Source organism: Chiloscyllium plagiosum, chromosome 16, assembly GCF_004010195.1.
Source record: "Chiloscyllium plagiosum isolate BGI_BamShark_2017 chromosome 16, ASM401019v2, whole genome shotgun sequence".
Taxonomy (NCBI): domain Eukaryota; kingdom Metazoa; phylum Chordata; class Chondrichthyes; order Orectolobiformes; family Hemiscylliidae; genus Chiloscyllium; species Chiloscyllium plagiosum.
In genome coordinates, this window is record NC_057725.1 from 5,095,128 (window position 1) to 5,114,512 (window position 19,385).

A 19,385-nucleotide genomic window follows, 5' to 3' on the forward strand; every position below is an offset into this window, starting at 1 on the left:
TTAACTCTGATTTCTCTTCACAGATGCTGCCAAACCTGCTGAGTTTTTCCAGCAACTTCTGTTTTTGGTAAGAACATAGAAATTGGGTTGTGCCGTTCAGCCGCAATTCTATTCAATCATGGCTCATCTATATCCTAAACTCATGCACCTTTTAGAGAAACTTAAAACTGCACATGCTGGAGTTCACAGTCGAGCCCTTCCTGATGAAGGGCTTATGCCCGAAATGTCAACTCTCCTACTCCTCAGATGCTGCCTGACCTGTTATGCTTTTCCAGTGCCACACTTTTCAACTCATACACTTTTTTATAGTGATAACAGATGGGAAGAGGGAGCAAATAGGATAGATGATGAGCATGCCCAGACCGAAAGATGAAGATAGTAGTAATAGTGGTAAAGAAGTGATAGAGATGTAAAATTGGTGTGAATGTTAGCTGTGAAAAGGAGGAAATGGGTCAAAAAGATGCAAGCAATTTCTCTGTATCTGTCCTCTTGGCACCTTTTGTCATTCCATGGAAGATGTTTGATTTCCTTTTGAAATGGGACATTACAAGCTTTATGGTTGGTTTTAATTGATCTTCCAGAGTAGCAAACTTAAATGTTTCCATTGGAGGGAAAAGGGACAATTCACTGATTGCTGAGCTCACCCATTAGGGCCAGTAATTTATTTATTCACCCTCTGGATTCATATAGATAATTAGGATCATTAGATGAAATCTGATGCTAATGCTGAAAACTGAGACTTTTAAGCATCTGTTTGTGTCCAAACTATCGTACATGCAGTTTCCTTGTTTGGCGTACTTTGTAGAATACAGCCTCTGATACAAAACAACTGTATACAGACACCATTGGGGAATTTTCATCGAATTATAGAATTCCGAAAGTACGGAAGCAGGCATTTTGGCCCATGTGCTTGCTGGGTCAGTTTTCCTTTATCGCCACCTGATGAAGGAACAGCGCTTGGACAGCTAGTGATTTCAAATAAACTAGTCAGACTATAATCTGGCATCATGTAACTTTGTCCACCCCATTCCAAAACTGGCACCTCCACATTATTCCTTTATCTGAGCATCAAGCGTGGGGAGTTCTGGTGTCTGTGATCATGCTGAGCTATCCCTTCTCCACCTTCTTGATCTGTTTGTAGCTTTTGATATATTTGGCCACTTCCTCGACATCCTGTGTAATAGGACTGGACTCATCTGCTTTTGCTCTTAACTAACCAATCATAGCCAGAGAGTTTGCAGCCATGTTTTGTCTTCATGACCATAAGAAACAGGTACAGGAGTAGGCTGTTTGGCCCTTTGTGCCTGCTTTGCCATTCAACAGGATCGTGGCTGATCTGATATTACTCACATCCACTTTCCTGCCTTTTCCCTGTAAACCTTGATTCCTGACTGGTCAAGAGTCTATCTCTCTCAGCCTTAAATATATGCAAGGACTCTGTCCCCCCACAGCTCTCTGGGGCAAGGAGTTCCAAAGACTCACAACCTTTGTGATACAAAATTACTCCTTATTTCAGTCTTAAATTGATGCCCATTTATTCTGAGATTATGCCCTCTTGTCCTAGACTCTCCCACAAAGGAAGAGCATTTACCCTGTCACGTCCCTTAAGAACTGTTGCCTCCCAGCGCCAGGGACCCGGGTTCAATTCCCACCTCGGGCGACTGTCTGTGTGGAGTTTGCACATTCTCTCCGTGTCTGCGTGGTTTCCTTCGGGTGCTCCGGTTTCTTCCCACAGTCCAAAGATGTGCACGTTAGGTGAATTGGCCATGCTAAATTGCCCAGTGTGTTAGGTATATTAGTCAGGGGTAAATGTAGGGGAATAGGTCTGGGTGGGTTGCTCTTTGGAGGGTCGGTGTGGACATGTTGGGCCAAAGGGCCTGTTTCCACATTGTAGGGAATCTAATCTAATCTACAGTGTGGCGCTGGAAAAGTACAGCAGGTCAGGCAGGAGAATCAATGTTTCGGGCATAAGTCCTTCATCAGGAATGTCAAAGACTGTCAAAATGAACAGCAAATGACATCACCAACCCAAGGAAACCAAATACATAAATAGAAAGCGGGCCACACCCACCAGGGCTTCATCCAGAGGCTCAATGAAGACGTTACCTAGTATGGTGACGAAACGTCTGAAAACGCACCTTCCAGCTCAGTGAGCAAACCTACATCCAGAATAGTCACTGCTGTTTAGAAGAATGAGGGGGTATGTCATAGAAACCAATAAAATTCTAACAGGACTAGACAGGGTAAACATCGGAAGAATGTTCTCAGTGACTGGGGAGTTCAGAACCAGGGGCCGTAGTCTAAGGAGATGGTGTAGACCATTTAGATGAGATAACGAGAAGTGCATTCACCCAGAGAGTGGTGAGCCTGTGGAATTCTCTTCAACACAAAGCAGTTTGTATTTACAGACCATTTTATATTTTAGCACAAATTTTGATTGCAATCTTTATTCGATCAGATTTTATCAGTTTACCAAAGGTAAATGTGATCTTCAATCATCTGTTCTCAGGAACTGGGGCTTCATCAGATGAAGGGGCTTGTGATTTCAAATAAAACCTGTTGGACGATAACCTGGTGTCATGTGACCTCTGACTTTGTCCGCCCCAGTCCAACACTGACACCTCTGCATCATGTCTTGACAGCTAAGTGTACACTTCACTCATTTTAAACACTAGGATTGATGGCATAGGTGTCACTCAGAGGCTGGACATTGCCTGATAACGCAACGTGAAATTGGAGCCTAGTGTAAGATAAAGTTGCCACCTTGCTTCATTAAAACGCAGCATGTGAGCTTCTTCGGCATATTCATCTGGTTCCAGACAGACCGATTGTAATTTCCTCAGTGGAAATGCCTCTTGGATCACTACAGCATGATGCTTGGAGTTTCAGTATGATATTACACTTGTGTTGCAGCTGGAACTGTTAATTTCTTCAGAAGATATGGTCTTCTGAGATTATTGTTAAAAGTCACACAACACCAGGTTATAGTCCAACAGTAGTTAAACCTGGTGTTGTGTGATTTTTAAATTTGTCCATCCCAGTTCAACACTGGCACCTCCTCATTCTGCAATTTATGGCAGCCTAACGTTTTGGTGTTGATACACTGATAGTGGCATAATTGGTGCAACTGGTGTAATTTCTCCAGCAGACACTAACTGCTGTGAGGTATTACATCCACATCGCTGACTGAACTTGATGCTGTCTTCAGTGCGTTTCCCCCATCAGCTAATGATGTCATTAAACAGGCATGTAGTTTGGGCTGATATCCAGTCTGTAATTGTTATTCAGTAAATTATATGCATGCAGTCAAGAAGGGGATTTGTGTGAGTTGAAACATCAGAGAAGTCTGGCTTCGATCAAACAACTGGGAATTATAATAAATGTCCACACACATTCTTGGCAGTGAAGCAAATCTTTTCCAAATAGGCATTTGACAGTGCTGGAGGCGTGCGCTGTGAACTGGTGTTTCTTTTTGATTTTCACTGGCTGTTGCAGCAGCCGTTAGTCTAACCGTCACACTCCATCCTGAATCTGTGAGCCAATTTGTAAGGAAACTGAGAAACTTTGTCTGCGATCAGCAGCATCTTACTTATACTAACAGCTCCACAAAATACATGGTAAGAAGCTTAAGCATACGCATAATAAAATACTTCACCTCGGCATACATTGGAGCATGCTTCCGAAAGCTCTTGGAAGGAAATTCATTTAAAGATGCTGTCCCTCAGGTAAGTGAGCTTTTATTACAATGCTGCTGTTAAACAAAACGTACTGTGCATATAATTTAAACGAATGCAAATGCACATTCTTTTGAATTATTTTTGACTGTAATTACGCAATTCAGCTCAGAGGAAATACATTTCAAACCCCTGATGTGTTACACTGCTAAAGAAATTGCATTTACAGGAAATAAAAGGATTATTTTTGATGATATTGTATACTTCGACATTTCCACAGAAGCAAAGTTCAACCTTTATGGCACCTATCACATATGGAAGGTGTGGTAGGAGTTGGGGGAGGCTGGGGCTGTTACACAGCTGTTTGGCTTTGCCAGTTTCCTGGGTGAGTTACAGGGTGTTATCTCCTTCAATGTTGATATTCCTGTTGCTTGCATACATGTGAATTCCAGGCCAAGTTAACACTCTGCGAGGATTCACACCACAAGTGCAGAGGCATTGTTATTTGTCACAGTATTTGCCCAGGATAGACATAGTTAATTTTAACATGATTATTTTGGAGGCAAAACTACAGCTAATTAACTCTGGAGAGAGAAAAAGAACGTGAATGTGGAAAAGCATGGTGTATGCTTCTCATCTCTATTTCAATTTCATACTGACTGCTTCACAGAAGTGACCTCTGACCTGAAGCCCAGGTTTCATATTAAACTCCAGTCTTAAGATCTTGCCAGCAGCAGCAACAGCCTGTCCGTGCTACATCTCTGTCTGTTGCATTTAATATTAGAATAGATTCTGGATGTTCTTCCAACTGGCTCCTTCGGCAATATGTGTCATATCGGGTGGGACGGAGTTGTACAGACTTGAAGTTGTCAGACGTCAGTGAGTTAACTCATCCTATAGGCACTGCATTACAATACACCTCTGTGAGCTTTGGCTGGGCAGTAGGATAAGAACCAGCCAGGCATCCTGGTTTCAATTATTATCCAGCAATCACTTTTGGAAAATTATATTTCCGGGCATCAGCAAACACAGGACCAGCCTTGACTGGAGCCCAGACATGGCTGAACAGGCCATCAACAGCAGATTTCTATGCACGCATTGAAACTAGTAGGACATTCAGACCTTTGAGCCTGCTCCACTATAAAATATGATCATGGCTGATCATCCAGCTCAATGCCAGATTCCTGTCTTCTTTCCATACACCTTTTAATCATTAATCACTAAAAATGCATCAGTCTCTTTCTTGTTGAATTGGCATCCACAGCTTTCTGTCGGAGAGAATTCCACAGGTTGACCACCCTCTGAATGAAGAACATTTTTCTTATCTCAGCCTCAATGGCCTACCCTGGGACTGTGGATCCTTGTACTGGGCTACCCAAGCAGGGAAACATCCTTTCCGCATCTAATCTGTTCAGCACCATTAGAATCTTTCATGCTTCAATCATATCCCCCTGTTATCCTCCTAAACTCGAGTGAATACATCCTAACAGACACTGAAGAACATTGGCGTAGTGGCAATGTCTCTGGACTCGCAATCCATTATGGCAACTGACAGAATATAAACTTTGTTAATAACTCTGGAAAATCATGTTGTAATTATCGATTGTTATAAGACCCAGTCTGATTAATCACTGTTCTTTAGAGAAGGAAACCTGCCACCTATACCTGGTCTGACCTACATGTGACTCCAAACCAGCCAGTAATGTGGTAGACTCTGACCTGCCCTCTGAAGTAGCTTAGTAAGATACTCAATTGTATCAGAATGGAAACAGGAAAGTCAACTCTGCTCCACATGAACTACAGCGGTTCGCCACTCCTTCTCAAGAGCAATTAGGGATTAGCAATAAATGTAAGTTCATATCCTAACAAAGAGGAGAGTTGCTGTAACCTTATCTTGGGAGATTGGGAATGATAGTTGGCATAGGGTTCTGCTGAGATAATTTCCAATGCTGCAGGTTTTCACTATTCACAGATACTTTCTGTGTCGATGTAGTGGGTCCGATTTTTCATGTCGGCTGCAGCAACAGGGAGTCTGAACAAATTGAGCGAGTCCCGTGTCCTGTTCGCGCTTCTCATCTGAAGGCTGATAAAGAAATGGTCAAATTGAGGCAGGAATGGAGGCGAAGGCGAGAGCATGCTGGCGGAAAGGATCAGTCATGTTCCCAAACAAATCTGACTAGCACTTGCGACGCCAGCAGCAGCACAGTTTTATACGGGAATCTTCTGACCATTTTGAAGCCCATCCCTCCCTCACATCTTCACTCCCTCACCCTCACCGTACATTCCCATCAGCCTTCAGGCCTTCAATTACTCAAGTTCCTCATCGATTATATACTTTTTGAACAGAGCCAACGTGCCCTTTCATTACCCCTGGTTAGCCCGATACAATAGGAAGCCATTGACTAGCCCACTGAGATCCTCACAGTAAGCAGACAGATTCTTCAAAGCAGTTGAATCAAGAAAATGATCCAAGCCCATGTGGTATGTTTAACTGGTTCACTTGTAGCCAAGATCCCATGAAACTCCCAAGTAAACAAGCAGATTTTATAACTGCTAACCCAACAGATGTCCAAACTGAAAACATCAAAGTAATGGGAACAGATTAAATAAATTAAAGACTTAAGAAGAGAAATAGGCCATTCAGTCCATCGAGCTCCATTTTGCCAGTAGCAGCAACAGTAGGAGGAGTGACAGCGGGGACCAGGGGCCTGCTGGGAAAAAAATGTAAAATTATACAAACTTACCTCGTGAGTAGTCAGAGTGAGCACTGAGCAGGAGCAGACACGGGACTGCTGAGTAAGTGAGGTAATATATTTGGGTCATGATGTTACCTGAAACACTACTCAGGTATGTCTCCCACCCATCTTCCTCCTCTAACCAAAAAGAAAGGTTCTGTGCGCCGGATTGGTAAGGTAAATTGTTTTTTTTAAAATTCTTTTGTTTTTCTACAGTCTCTTCGGGAATTTAGAATATTGGGAATGGCGGTTAAGGCAGTTGAATGTTCCTCCTGCAAATGTGGGAGGTAAGGGTCACCATTAGCGTGCGGGAAGTGCACCCAACTCCAGCTCCTTGGAAACAGCATTATGGAGCTGGAGCTGGATGAACTTCGGATCATTTGGGAGGTGGAGGGGGTTCTTGAGAGGAGTTACAGGGAGATAGTCACACCTCAGGTAAAAGAAAAAGACAGTTGGGTTACCGTCAGGGGACAGAAAGGGAACCGGCAGGCAGTGCAGGGATCCCCTTTAGCTATTCCCCTCTATAACAATTATACAGTTTGGATACTGTTTGGGGGGGGATCGACTTACCAGGGTTGAGCAATGGGGCACAGGTCTCTGGTACAGAGTCTGTCCCTGTTGCTCAGAAGGGAAGGGGGAAGAGGAGCAGAGCATTAGTCATTGGAGACTCCATAGTTAGGGGGACAGACAGGAGGTTCTGTGGGAATGAGAGAGACTCACGCTTGATTGTTGCCTCCCAGGTGCCAGGGTTCTCGATGTCCTGGATCGTGTTTTTGGGATCCTTCAGGAGGAGGGGAAGCAGCCCCAAGTCGTGGTCCACATAGCCACCAATGACATAGGTAGGAAGAGAGATGGGGATTTAAGGCAGAAATTCAGGAAGCTAGGGTGGAAGCTCAGTGCTAGAACAATCAGAGCTGTTATCTCAGGTCCGTGCCACGTGCTAGCGAGGTGAGGAATACGGAGAGAGAGGAGTTGAACGTGTGGCTACAGGGATGGTGCAGGAGGAAGGGTTTCGGATACCTAGATAATTGGGGCTCATTCTGGGTTAGGTGGGACCTCTACAAACAGGATGGTCTTCACCTGAACCAGAGGGGGACCAATATCCTAGGGGGGAGTTTGTTAGTGCTATTCAGAAGGGTTTACACTAATTCAGCACGGGGGTGGGAACCTAAATTGTAGTTCCAGTGTCCAGGAGGTTAACAGTAGTGAGGTCAGAAATATGGTTTCAAGGTCTCAAGAGTCACTGACAAGCAGGAAGGTGGTTTGAAGTGTATCTACTTCACGCCAGGACCATCCAAAAGAAGGTGGGTGGACTTGCAGTGTGGGTTGATACCTGGGGCTTCAATGTTGTGGCCATTTCGGAAAGAGCATGGACAGGAATGGTTATTGCAGGTTCCAGGATTTAGATGTTTCAGTAAGAACAGAGAAGATGGTAAAAGAGGGGGAGGTGTGGCATTGTTAGTCAAGGACAGTATTACGCTGGCAGAAAGGACGTTTGAGAACTCAACTACTGAGTTAGTATGGGCTGAGGTTAGAAACAGGAAAGGAGAGGTCACCCTATGGGAGCTTTCTATAGGCCTCCAAATAGTTCCAGAGATGTAGAGGAAAGGATAGCAAAGATTATTCTGGATAGGAGCGAGAGTAACAGGGTAATTGTTATGGGGTCTTTAACTTTCCAAATATTGACTGGAAACACTATAGTTCGAGTACTTTAGCTGGGTCAATTTTTGTCCAATGTGTGCAGGATGGTTTCCTGACACAGTATGTAGACAGGCCAACAAGGGGCGAGGCCACATTGGATTTGGTACTGAGGAATGAACCAGGCCAGGTGTTAGATTTGGAGGTAGGTGAGCACTTTGGTGCTCGTGACCACAGTTCAGTTATTTTTACTTTAGCGATTGAAAGAGATAGGTGTGAAACGCAGGGCAAGAGTTATTGCTGGGGGAAAGACAATTATGATGTGATCAGATAAGGTTTAGAATGCATGGAATAGGGAAGGAAACTATAGGAGATGAACACAATTGAAATGTGCAGCTTATTCAAGGAACAGCTACTGCATGTCCTAAATAAGTATGTACCTGTCAGGCAGGGAGGAAATGGTTGAGCGAGGGAGCCATGGTTTACTAAAGAAGTTGAATCTCTTGTTAAGAGGAAGAAGGTGGCTTATGTTAGGATGAGACGTGAAGGCTCACTTAGGGTGCTTGAGAGTTACAAGTTAGCCAGGAAAGACCAAAAGAAAGAGTTAAGAAGAGCGAGGAGAGGACATGAGAAGTCGTTGGCAGATAGGATCAAGGAAACCCCTAAAACTTTCTATTGGCATATCAGGAATCAAAGAATTAGGACCAATCAAGGACAGTAGTGGGAAGTTGTGCATAGAATTCGGAGGAGATAGGAGAAACGTTAAATGAATATTTTTCATCAGTATGCACATTGGAAAAAGACTAACGTTGTCGAGGAGAGTGCTGAGATACAGGCAACTAGACTAGACAGGATTAAGGTTCACAAGGAGGAGGCGTTCGCAAATCTGGAAAGTGTGAAAATAGATAAGTCCCCTGAGCCGGATGGGACTTATCCTAGGATTCTCTGAGAATCCAGGGAGGAGATTGTGGAGCCTTTGGCTTTGATCTTTCTGTTGTCATTATCTAAAGGAATAGTGCTAGAAAACTGGAGGATAGCAAATGTTGTCCCTTTGTTCAAGAAGGGGAGGACAGACAACCCTGGAAATAATAGACCTGTGAGCATTATTTCAGTTGTGCGTATCTAGAGATGAATAAATTGATTAGGAATAGTCAACATGGTTTTGTGAAGGGTAGGTCGTTCCTCACAAACCTTATTGAGTTCTTTGAGAAGATGGCCATACAGGTGGATGAGGGTAAAGCAGTTGATGTGGTTTATAAGGATTTCAGTAAGTCATTTGATAAGTTGGGGGTTATTGCACAAAAAATGGAGGAATGGGACTGAGGGTGATTTAGTGGTTTGGATCAGAAATTGGCTAGGTGAAAGAAGACAGAGGATGGTAGTTAATGGGAAATGTTCATCCTGGAGTTCAGTTAATAGGGGTGTACCACGAGGGTCTGTTTTGGGGCCACTGCTGTTAGTCATTTTTTATAAATGACCTGGATGAGGGCGTAGAAGGATGGGTTCGTAAATGTGCGAAGGACACTAAGGTCAGTGGAGTTGTGGATAGTGCTAAAGGATGTTGTAGGCTACAGAGGGACACAGATAAGCTGCAGAGCTGGGCTGAGAGGGGCCAAATGTAGTTTAATGTGGAAAGCTCTGAGGTGATTCACTTTGGAAGGAGCAACAAGAATAAAGAGTACTGGGCTAATGGTATTATTCTTGGTAGTGTGGATGAGCAGAGAGATCTTGGTGTCCAGGTACATGGTTCTCTGAAAGTTATCACCCAGGTTGATGAGGTTGTTAAGAAGGCATGCAGTGTGTTAGCTTTTATTGGGAGAGGGATTGAGTTGCAGAGCCACGAGGTCATGTTGCAGCTGTAGAAAACTCTGGTGGGATGCACTTGGAATACTGCATGCAGTTCTGATGACTGCATTATATGAAGGACGTGGAAGCTTTGAAAAGGGTTCAGAGGCGAATTACTAGGATGGAGGGAAGGCCTTATGAGGAAAGGCTGAGGGACTTGAGGCTGTTTTCATTAGAGAGATAAAGGTTGAGAGATGACTTAATCAAGACATACAGGATAATCAGAGGGTTGGATAGGGTGGACAGTGAGGGCCTTTTTTCTTGGATAGTCATGGCTAGCACGAGGGACATAGCTTTAAATTGAGGGGTGACAGATATAGGATAGATGTCAAAGGCAGTTTCTTTACTCAGAGAGTTGTAAGGACATGGAATGGTCTGCCCGCAACAGCAGTAGACTCGCCAATGTTAAGGGCATTTAAATGGTCATTGGATAAACATATGGATTAAAATGGAATAGTGTAGGATAGTTAGGCTTCAGATTGGTTCCACAGGTCGGTACATCATCGAGGGCCGAAGGGCCTGTACTGCGCTGGAATGTTTTCTGTTCTATGTTTTGCTCCGCCATTTAATGAGATCATGCTTGATCTGATCATCCTCAACTCCACTTTCCTACCTTTTCATCATAACCCATGATTCCCTCACTCATTAAAAACCTGTCTTATCTCAGCATTGAATATACTTAATGACCCAGCTTTGACACCCTTCCGTAGTAATGAATTCCACAGATTCACTGCCCTCTTCATCTCTATCTTAACTGTGCGACCCCTTACTCTTAGATTATGTCCCTAGTCCCACATTCTCCTATAATGGGAGACAATCTTTCTGCATCTGCCAAGCCCCTGTAAAAATCTTACATATTTCAATGTTTAAATATTTGCAAAATTTTATTCCTTCAAAAGTGTGAAATCTGCTCTCCCTGTCCATTTAGAAGATAAGAGATGACCTGATTGAAGCATACCAGTTCCTGAGAGGGTATGTAAATGACGTTCCCTCTCGTGGGAGCATCAAAAACACTTTTCATAATAAGGATTGGCCCACTGAACTCAGAGATAAGGAGGTTTTTTTCTCACAGAAAGTCGAGTCTTTTGAACTCCCTTCATTAAAAAGGTAATGTTTTTGAATATTTTTAAGGCAGAGTTTAGTAAATCCTTGAGAAGCGAGGAGGTGAAAGGTCAGCAGGGATAAGTGAAAATCTAGAGTGATCAGATCAGCCATGATCTTATTGAATGACCGAGCATTTTGAAGGCAGAATGGTCTACTCCTGCTCCTAATTGTTATGGTTGTATGAATTTGCCTTTTTTAAGGGGAAGTTAAATTCCATCCACTATTTAATGGGTGTTTCATCTCCAATGCAGCACTGTCATGACTTAATGACCTTTGATAACACTCATGTGACAGCGTGTAATGATCAGTTGTCAGGAAGGCAAAACTATTTTAGTTCCCTTTCCCCTGCTTCTAACCCATGCAGGAGAAAGTGAGGTCTGCAGATGCTGGAGATCAAAGTTGAAACTTTATTGCTGGAACAGCACAGCAGGTCAGGCAGCATCCAGGGAACAGGAGATTCGACGTTTCGGGCACAGGCCCTTCTTCAGGAATGTAGAGGCCTGTGCCCGAAACGTCGAATCTCCTGTTCCCTGGATGCTGCCTGACCTGCTGTGCTGTTCCAGCAATAAAGTTTCAACTCTAACCCATGCAGCTTTGTAAAATCTGACTGCTGTCAATATCTGGCAGCTGTCCTAAACCATGACTGGATCTGTGCTCCGAATGAGCACAACACCATCAGCAGCAGATGGTGGAATTTCAATTCGATAAAAATCTGGAATTTAGAGTGTAATGATGAGCATGAAACTGTTTTCAATTGTCAGCAAAAATCCATCTGGTTCACTAATGATTTTAGGGAATGAAATCTGCTGTCCTTACCTGTTCAGGCTGACATGTGACTCCAGACCCACAGCAACGTGGCTGATTGTTAACTGCGGAGTGGGTAATTAGGGATTGGCAATGAATTCCGGCCACAGCTGGCGAAGAGCACATCCTGTGAGTGAATTAAACAAGAAAAGAACTGTCTCCTTCATGTGAGCAGGTGGTTTCTCAGTGCCCATCCCACCCCCCATCCCTTGTGAAAATGGCTGGCCTACAAACTGGAGGCATGTTCATTGGTTCGTCACTCGGTGGACATTTTCTTTTAGCCTCACCTACCTTCAATTCTGACCCTTTGAGACAAAGTAGCAAGTGCCTCTCTGCCTAAAAGCTGCTGACAAAGACAAAAGTGAGGACTATTTAAAGAAAAAAAACCTTAATTGGGAAATCTCGGTCTACCTTGGTGTCAGCTGTACCTCAGTTGGTAACGCACTCTCTCTGAGACAGAAGACTTAAATATACAAATCTAGACTGCCCTCTCTCTCTGCACTGCACTAAGAGACTTGCAGTATTGGAAGGTGTTGACTTCTGATTGAGATGTTAAACCTGACTCACTGTCTGTTCTCTCAGGTTGGCTTGAAACCTCGCATGGCACTATTTCAAAGAAGACTGGGTGATTATCCTTGCTGTCGCCAATATTTATACTTATGTCAACATCATTAAAACCTATTAATTTGACACTATCATATCACTAATTGTGAGAGCTTGCTGTGTACAAAATACCTGTTGAGTTTCCTATTTTACATCAGTGATGTCTTCTTAAAACACACCATTGCCCTTAAGCATTTGGATTGACCTGAGAAGTGGAAAGCAGTAATATAAGTGTAAATACATTGATGAAATTTTCTGACCTCTCCTTTACCCCCTTTTGCTACCCTTGCTAGTTTATTTCTCTTTGTGCATAGTTGTACATAGACTAGGTGCCCTTGGCTGCTTTGCCCAAGATAATGAGGTTATGAGTGAGAGCCGGGTTCTCTTTTGTCTTGTAAATTGAATAGTGTTGAGAAGAACTTTATAGTCCAACTCACAGTGTGTGAGCTGCTACCTCTGAATAGATAGTGGGTCAAATCGTAGGGCTGCCTGGTCTGAGTAGTTCAGCAGTTCACTGATTTAATAACTCATGGGACTTCGATTTGAGACTTTGCTAACTAGAGCCGTTTCTGTGGATGATTAGTAGCCTAAGCAGTACTATGCTTCTGCTCTGTTACCTCTTAAGGTGCTAAGGGGGAATAGTATTTGTGTTTATGCCGCATTTAGTAGAAAAGACTTGCTGATGCTGCGTCCAGTGTGAAGTTATTCCCACAGCATAAAATTCATGCAGTTAGGAGCTGTTGTTGTGCAGTGGTAGTGTCCCTACCTCTGAGCCTGAAGATGCAGGTTCAAGTTCCACTTGCTTCAGAAATAAAACTCACCTGAAGGCATTATCACATTGCAGTAATACTATATGACGTCTGGTCAACTGACATGGTCAAAATCCTGGAAGACCCTCCCTAACGGCATTGCGGTTATCCCTATGTCCCAAGCACTGGAGGGGTTCAAGAAGACAAGTCCCCAGCACCTTGAACAGGGCAATCAAGAATGGGCATAAAATACTGGCCCAGCCAGTCATGCCCACATCCCATGAATGAATATTAGAGAAAAAAATATAATGTGTTGTCAGTCTCCAAACAAAGCAATCGAGCCATCAGGCTCCATTCACCTATCCTGTTTTGGTTGTTATGTGATTATTTTTATATTTCAGAGAGCAAACAGGGTTGTAATTTAAAAACTGTCTTTCACTGAAGTGTCTGTTACTGTTAACATATCTTTGGAAAAATACATTAAACATGACATATTTACTTAAAATGCCAATAGATTTAACAGTGCAGTGTCCAGGACAAGACAAATTGACCGTCCTCTGATTTAAGTGATTTAAATGAGAGCTTGCCTTTTATGGAAGGAAGCTAAAGGTACGGGAGAGTTTGCAAACATGCTCCACTTACAATTGTTTCCTGTTTCAGTTGCAGAGCCAGCAGACAACGCAGTCTCACAGCCCGGAATGAATGAGAATGTCCAGTCTTCGGCAAGCAGCAGCACGGCCGGTGTCACTGGGAGCTTGTCTGCCATTCCCCAGCCAAACTCAGCCAAGACCTGGCGCAGCAAATCCCTCAATGCCAAGCACACTGCCACGTCTTCCATGTTATCTGTGAAGTCGCCCCCACAGGAACCCCCAAAGCCAGCGGTTGAACCCACTCCCAAGTCTGGTGCCAATGGCCAGAAATCCATGCTGGAGAAATTGAAGCTGTTCAACAGTAAAGGTGGCTCCAAGGCTGTTGGGACCACCCTGGAGAACTCAGGGTCTCGCGATGGCAGCTGTGAGAGGGTGGAGGCCCCTTCCAATTGTGCGGACCTCGGCGAATCAGACCCCTCTGTCAGATGTGTGAGCAATGCCGCACCTGCCTCAAACAGCCCAAAGATTGCACTAAAAGGCATTGCACAAAGGACCATCAGCCGAGCCCTGAGCAATAAGAAAAACTCCCCGAAAGGCAGCGACAAGGAGAAAGAGAAGCAGAAGGAGAAAGAGAGAGACAGAACGAAGGAAGCCTCCAAAAGGACATCTGGCCCTGATAAAGCTGATTTGGAAAAGGAGCTGAAAGAGGGGCCGCAGGTCACTGCTCCCGAAATGCCAAAAAAATCCTCCAAACTCTCGAGCTTTATCCCGAAAGGAGGGAAATCGAACGGTGCCAAAAAGGATCCCCCTGCACCTCAGCAAAGTGGAATACCAAAACCAGGGCTAAAAACCTCGACAGGGAAATCTACAAGTGCCCAAGCTTCTGTGAAAGAGACTGAGCGACCCCGCAGTGCGAGACTCAGTGCTGGAATCTCACTGCAGAAATCACAGTTGGACAGTAAGAATTCCAGTTCCAGTAGTTTGGCCTCCTCAGAGGGGAAAGGGGCTGGAGGAACACCCCCGACAAGCAGTAACAATGTTCCGGCTGCCACTACAGTCAGCACAACACAAACTACAGGAAGCAACACAGTCAGTGTACAGCTACCTCACCCACAACACCAGTACAACCACCCCAACACTGCCACTGTTGCTCCATTCATGTACAGGTAAAGCCTCATATCTTAACATTGAATGTTACCAGGTGGGAATTATTCAGCACTGTGAAACTATTCTAACGTTTTGTCTTAATTTGATAAATGTGATATTGGACATGTGCAATAATAAATTCTTTGTTGTAGGTGAGTAGATAACCCTTCAGAGCACAATAGCATTTACCATGATAGGCTTCTCTGATAATTAAATACACGCTTGAGTGGCACCACATCCACAAAGATCCACTCCCTCCACCTCAGTAGCAGCAGTGTGTACTATCTACAAGATGCAGTGCAGATATTTACCAAGGCTCCTTAGACAGCATCTTCCAAACCCACGACACTTCCATCTAGAAAGACATGGGAATACCGCCCCCTGCAAGTTCCCCACCAAGTCACTCTCACCAACCTGACTTGGAAATGTATTGCCATTCCTTTAGTGTCGTTGGGTCAAAATCTCGAAATTCCCTCCCTAATGGCATTGTGGGTCAAGCTATAGCAGGTGGACTGCCGTGGTTCCAGAAGACAGCTCACCTCCACCTTCTCAAGGACAACGAAGGATGGGCAATAAAATTGCTGGCTAGCCAGTGATACCCACATTCCACAAAAGCTTTAAAGGAAATACTGCTCAGAGGATCCCAGGTTATTCCAGTTAAATTATTCCACCCATATTTTCCCCAGCCCTTCATTTGTGAAGGGACTGTTGCCTTTATGGGTGATAATACCACAGCCAATCCTCCAGAAACTTTGTTGAGTGACGATCTGTAAACCCGGTCCCACTCAGGAGGTCATTTCAACTGCAGTAACAATCGCAGCCAAATCCTCTCTTACCCTCTGCTGTCATTTCCTCATGGAGACTTCCAGCAGGAGCAGGGAATGAAATGTTGACTGATTACCTGCTCCCCAATCTGCAATTACTAAAGTTGACTTGAACTTTTATGCAGAAACACAGAAAATGGGAGCAGCGGTAAGCCATTCAGCCCTTTCAGCCTGCTCCACCATTCAATATGATCATGGCTGATCATCCAACTCACTCTCCTGTTCCTGCTTTCTCCCCATACACATTGATGCCTTTAAGCTATAAGAACTATATTTAACTCCTCCCTGAAAACAGTCAATATTCAATACCGTGGGCGGCACGGTGGCACAGTGGTTAGCACTGCTGCCTCACAGCACCAGAGATCTGGGTTCAATTCCCGCCTCAGGCGACTGTCTGTCTGGAGTTTGTACATTCTCCCCGTGTCTGTGTGTGTTTCCTCCAGGTGCACCGGTTTCCTCCCACAGTCCAAAAATGTGCAGGTTAGGTGAATTGGCCATGCTAAATTTCCTGTAGTGTTAGGTGAGGGGGTAAATGTAGGGGAATGGGTCTGGGTGGGTTGCGCTTCGGCGGGTCGGTGTGGACTTGTTGGGTTGAAGGTCCTGTTTCCACACTGTAAGTAATCTAATCTAATACCCATTGTGTCCAGACAGACCAGCTCCCTTGGTGTTGCCTGCCTGGCTCAAGCTGTTTTATCAACTCCCTGAGCAAAATGGAGAGTTGGTTCCAGGTTCTGTTTTCTGTGTTGAGTTTCCTGCTATCAGAAACAGCTGGGCTGTCACAAGGGGCCTCTGCTTCCCTCCTTGCCTCAGAATAATATCAACCAGCCACGAGGAGCGGCATTGTCTTCTCAACCCTGACTGCTCGCCAACGCGATCTGCTTGGTTCTGTGGCTGTCTGGAATGCAGACCATGGCACTCAGCCCCGTTGTTCTGCCCCCGACACATCCAAACCCAGGAGCTACCTAGAAACAGGAAGTGCACACTCAACACGTGGAGTATAACCTGTTGCCAAGAATACTGAAGGACTGAGATCACCCACCAGACAGCAATACCCGAACACATGACATCGCCCAAAACCGGAGATGGGAAGGGTGCAAAAGAGAAACAGAGAAACATTGAAAATCAGAACAGCAGGAGGCCATTCAGCCCTTTAAGCCAGCTCCGTTATTCAATACAATAATAGATGATCTTCCAACTCAGTCTCCTGATCTCACTTTTCCCCTATACCCTTTGACCCCTTTAGCCCTAAGAACTATATCTAACTCCTTCTTTAGTCAACATCTTGGCCTCACCTGTTTTCTGTGGTAGAGAATTCCACAGGCTGACCGCCCTCTGGGGGTGAGGACATTTCTGCTCATCTCAGACCAAATTGGCCTGCCCTGTAGAACATAGAACACAAGAAAATAGAACATTACAGCGCAGTGCAGGCCCTTCGGCCCTCGACGTTGCGCCAACCTGTGGAGCCAATCTGAAGCATATCTATTCTACACTGTTCATTCATATGTTTATCCAATGATCATTTAAATACCCTTAAAATTGATGAATCTACTACTGTTGCAGGCAGGGCATTCCATGTCCCTACAACTCTCTGAGTAAAGAAACTATCTCTGACATCTGTCCTATGTCTATCACCCCTCAATTTAAAGCTATGTCCCCTCATGCTAGCCATCACATCCTCAGAAAAAGGCTCTCACTGTCCACCCTGTCTAACCCTCTGATTATCTTATATATCTCAGTTAAGTCACCTCTTAACCATCTTCTCTCTAACGAAAACAGCCTCAAGTTTCTCAGCCTTTCCTCATAAGAACGTCCCTCCGTACCAGACAATGTCCTAGTAAATCACCTCTGAACCCTTCCAAAGCTTCCATATCCTTCTTATAAAGCAGTGATGAAAACTTTATGCAATACTCCAAGTACAGCCGCACCAGAGTTTTCTACAGCTGCAGCATGACCTCGTGGCTATGAAACTCAATCCCTCTACCAATAAAAGCTAACACACAGTATGCCTTCTTAACAACCCTATCAACCTGGGTGGCAACTTTCAGAGATCTATGTATATGGAGACCGAAATCTCTCTGCTCATCTACTGTACCAAGAATCTTACCATTAGCCCAATATTCTTTATTCTTGTTGCTCCTTCCAAAGTGAATCACCTCATATTTTTCCATATTAAACTCCATTTGCTACCTCTCAGCCCAGCTCTGCAGCTTATCTATGTCCCTCTGTAACCTGCAACCTCCTTCAGCACTATCCACAACTCTACCGACCTTAATGTCATTCACAAATTTACTAACCCACCCTTACGTTCCCTCATCCAGGTAATTTGTAAAAAATGATAAACGGCAGTGGCCCCAAAACAGATCCTTGCTCTTTACCACTAGAAAATGACCTCCAGGATGAAGATTTCCCATCAACCAGCATCCTCTGTCTTCTTCCAGCTAGCGAATTTCTGATCCAAACTGCTAAATCACCCTGAATCCCATGCCTCCGTATTTTGTACAATAGCCTATCATGGGAACCTTATCAAACACCTTACTGAAATCAGTTTACACCACATCAACCACTTTACCCTCATCCACCTGTTTGGTCACCATTTCTCTGTATCCTTAAACTGTGAGCCTTGGTTCTGGACTCACCAGTACTCTGGGACACCTTTGTCATTAAAATTTACCACAAGAGCAAAGCAAAAATTCTGGATTTTCAGTTGGTTGAGCAAAAGGTAGAAGATGCTTTCAACAAAACTTTGGGGAGGACAATTAATTTGCTTCTGGGTTGTCTGAATACTCTGCATTAGTGTTGGAATGGGCATACACCTCCTGAAGGGGCTCGGCCCTCCCTCTTCCTTATCCAGTTGCTTTGCCAAGACTTGGGAAGACAGGGCTGTTTGGTTCTATTGCAGTAACTACCTTGGAGTGGCTCCCAGTCCTCTGTGCAGCTGCCTCCTCTGACCTGATTATTTTTCTTTTTGAGTGAAGACTGAAAAAGTGGCTTTACGGAGTTGGGGGGGTGGATGGAGTGGTTGTTGAAGAAAGAACAGGTTCAAACTCGTGGGATATGGAGCAAGTGGCGAGCTAGAATCCATTCACAACTGATACATCCTCCCTTCCTGCTCGGACAGAAGGTGTGAAATGAAATGTTTATAAAAGAGAAGAAACTAGAAGTCGAGAGAAAGCAATAATCTGAATGCAAATGTAATTGACAGAAGTCAAATACCCTTTACAGTAGGGCTTTGTTTAAATTCTCTACTTTAAACATTAATCTGGTAAACCACTGAAGCCATTTCTTTTACAAAAGGTAAATAATTTGAGTTGTTCTTCACCGAATAATTTTCTTGTGTGCAGGGAACCGATTTAACTATGGTTGATTGCATTTTTCTGGTTCTGTGCGGTTACTTTGTAAGGGGCCGATGAATTATGCAGACGGGTCCCCTGTTCACTCCATTAAACCAGGTTTATATTTACAGTGCTTTATTTTTTAGGTCACAGACTGACAACGAAGGAAATGTAATGACTGAATCTGGCTCAGGGGGAGTGAATATGGATACTGTTCTGTACAGCAAAAATGGACAAACGACGTGCATCGAAGATTTGCCCGGTAAATATTGATCCCGATTTTCTGTACGTTAATAAGGCATCAGTGCTGAAAGAGTAAAGGCTTACGGTTGTTTATTTAT

At 44.2% G+C, this 19,385-nt stretch overlaps 1 protein-coding gene across 12 annotated transcripts in view; it reads left to right on the forward strand.

The window, feature by feature from the left end:
* Window positions 1–19,385, forward strand: part of nav2a (neuron navigator 2a) — a 1,099,168-nt gene that overhangs the window by 782,533 nt on the left and 297,250 nt on the right. For all 12 annotated transcript variants that reach the window (XM_043705381.1, XM_043705372.1, XM_043705374.1 and 9 more), the window contains 2 exons: window positions 13,813–14,908; window positions 19,191–19,306. In XM_043705381.1, coding sequence (XP_043561316.1) covers window positions 13,813–14,908; window positions 19,191–19,306 — 1,212 coding nt within the window. The remainder of the gene's footprint in view (window positions 1–13,812; window positions 14,909–19,190; window positions 19,307–19,385) is intronic.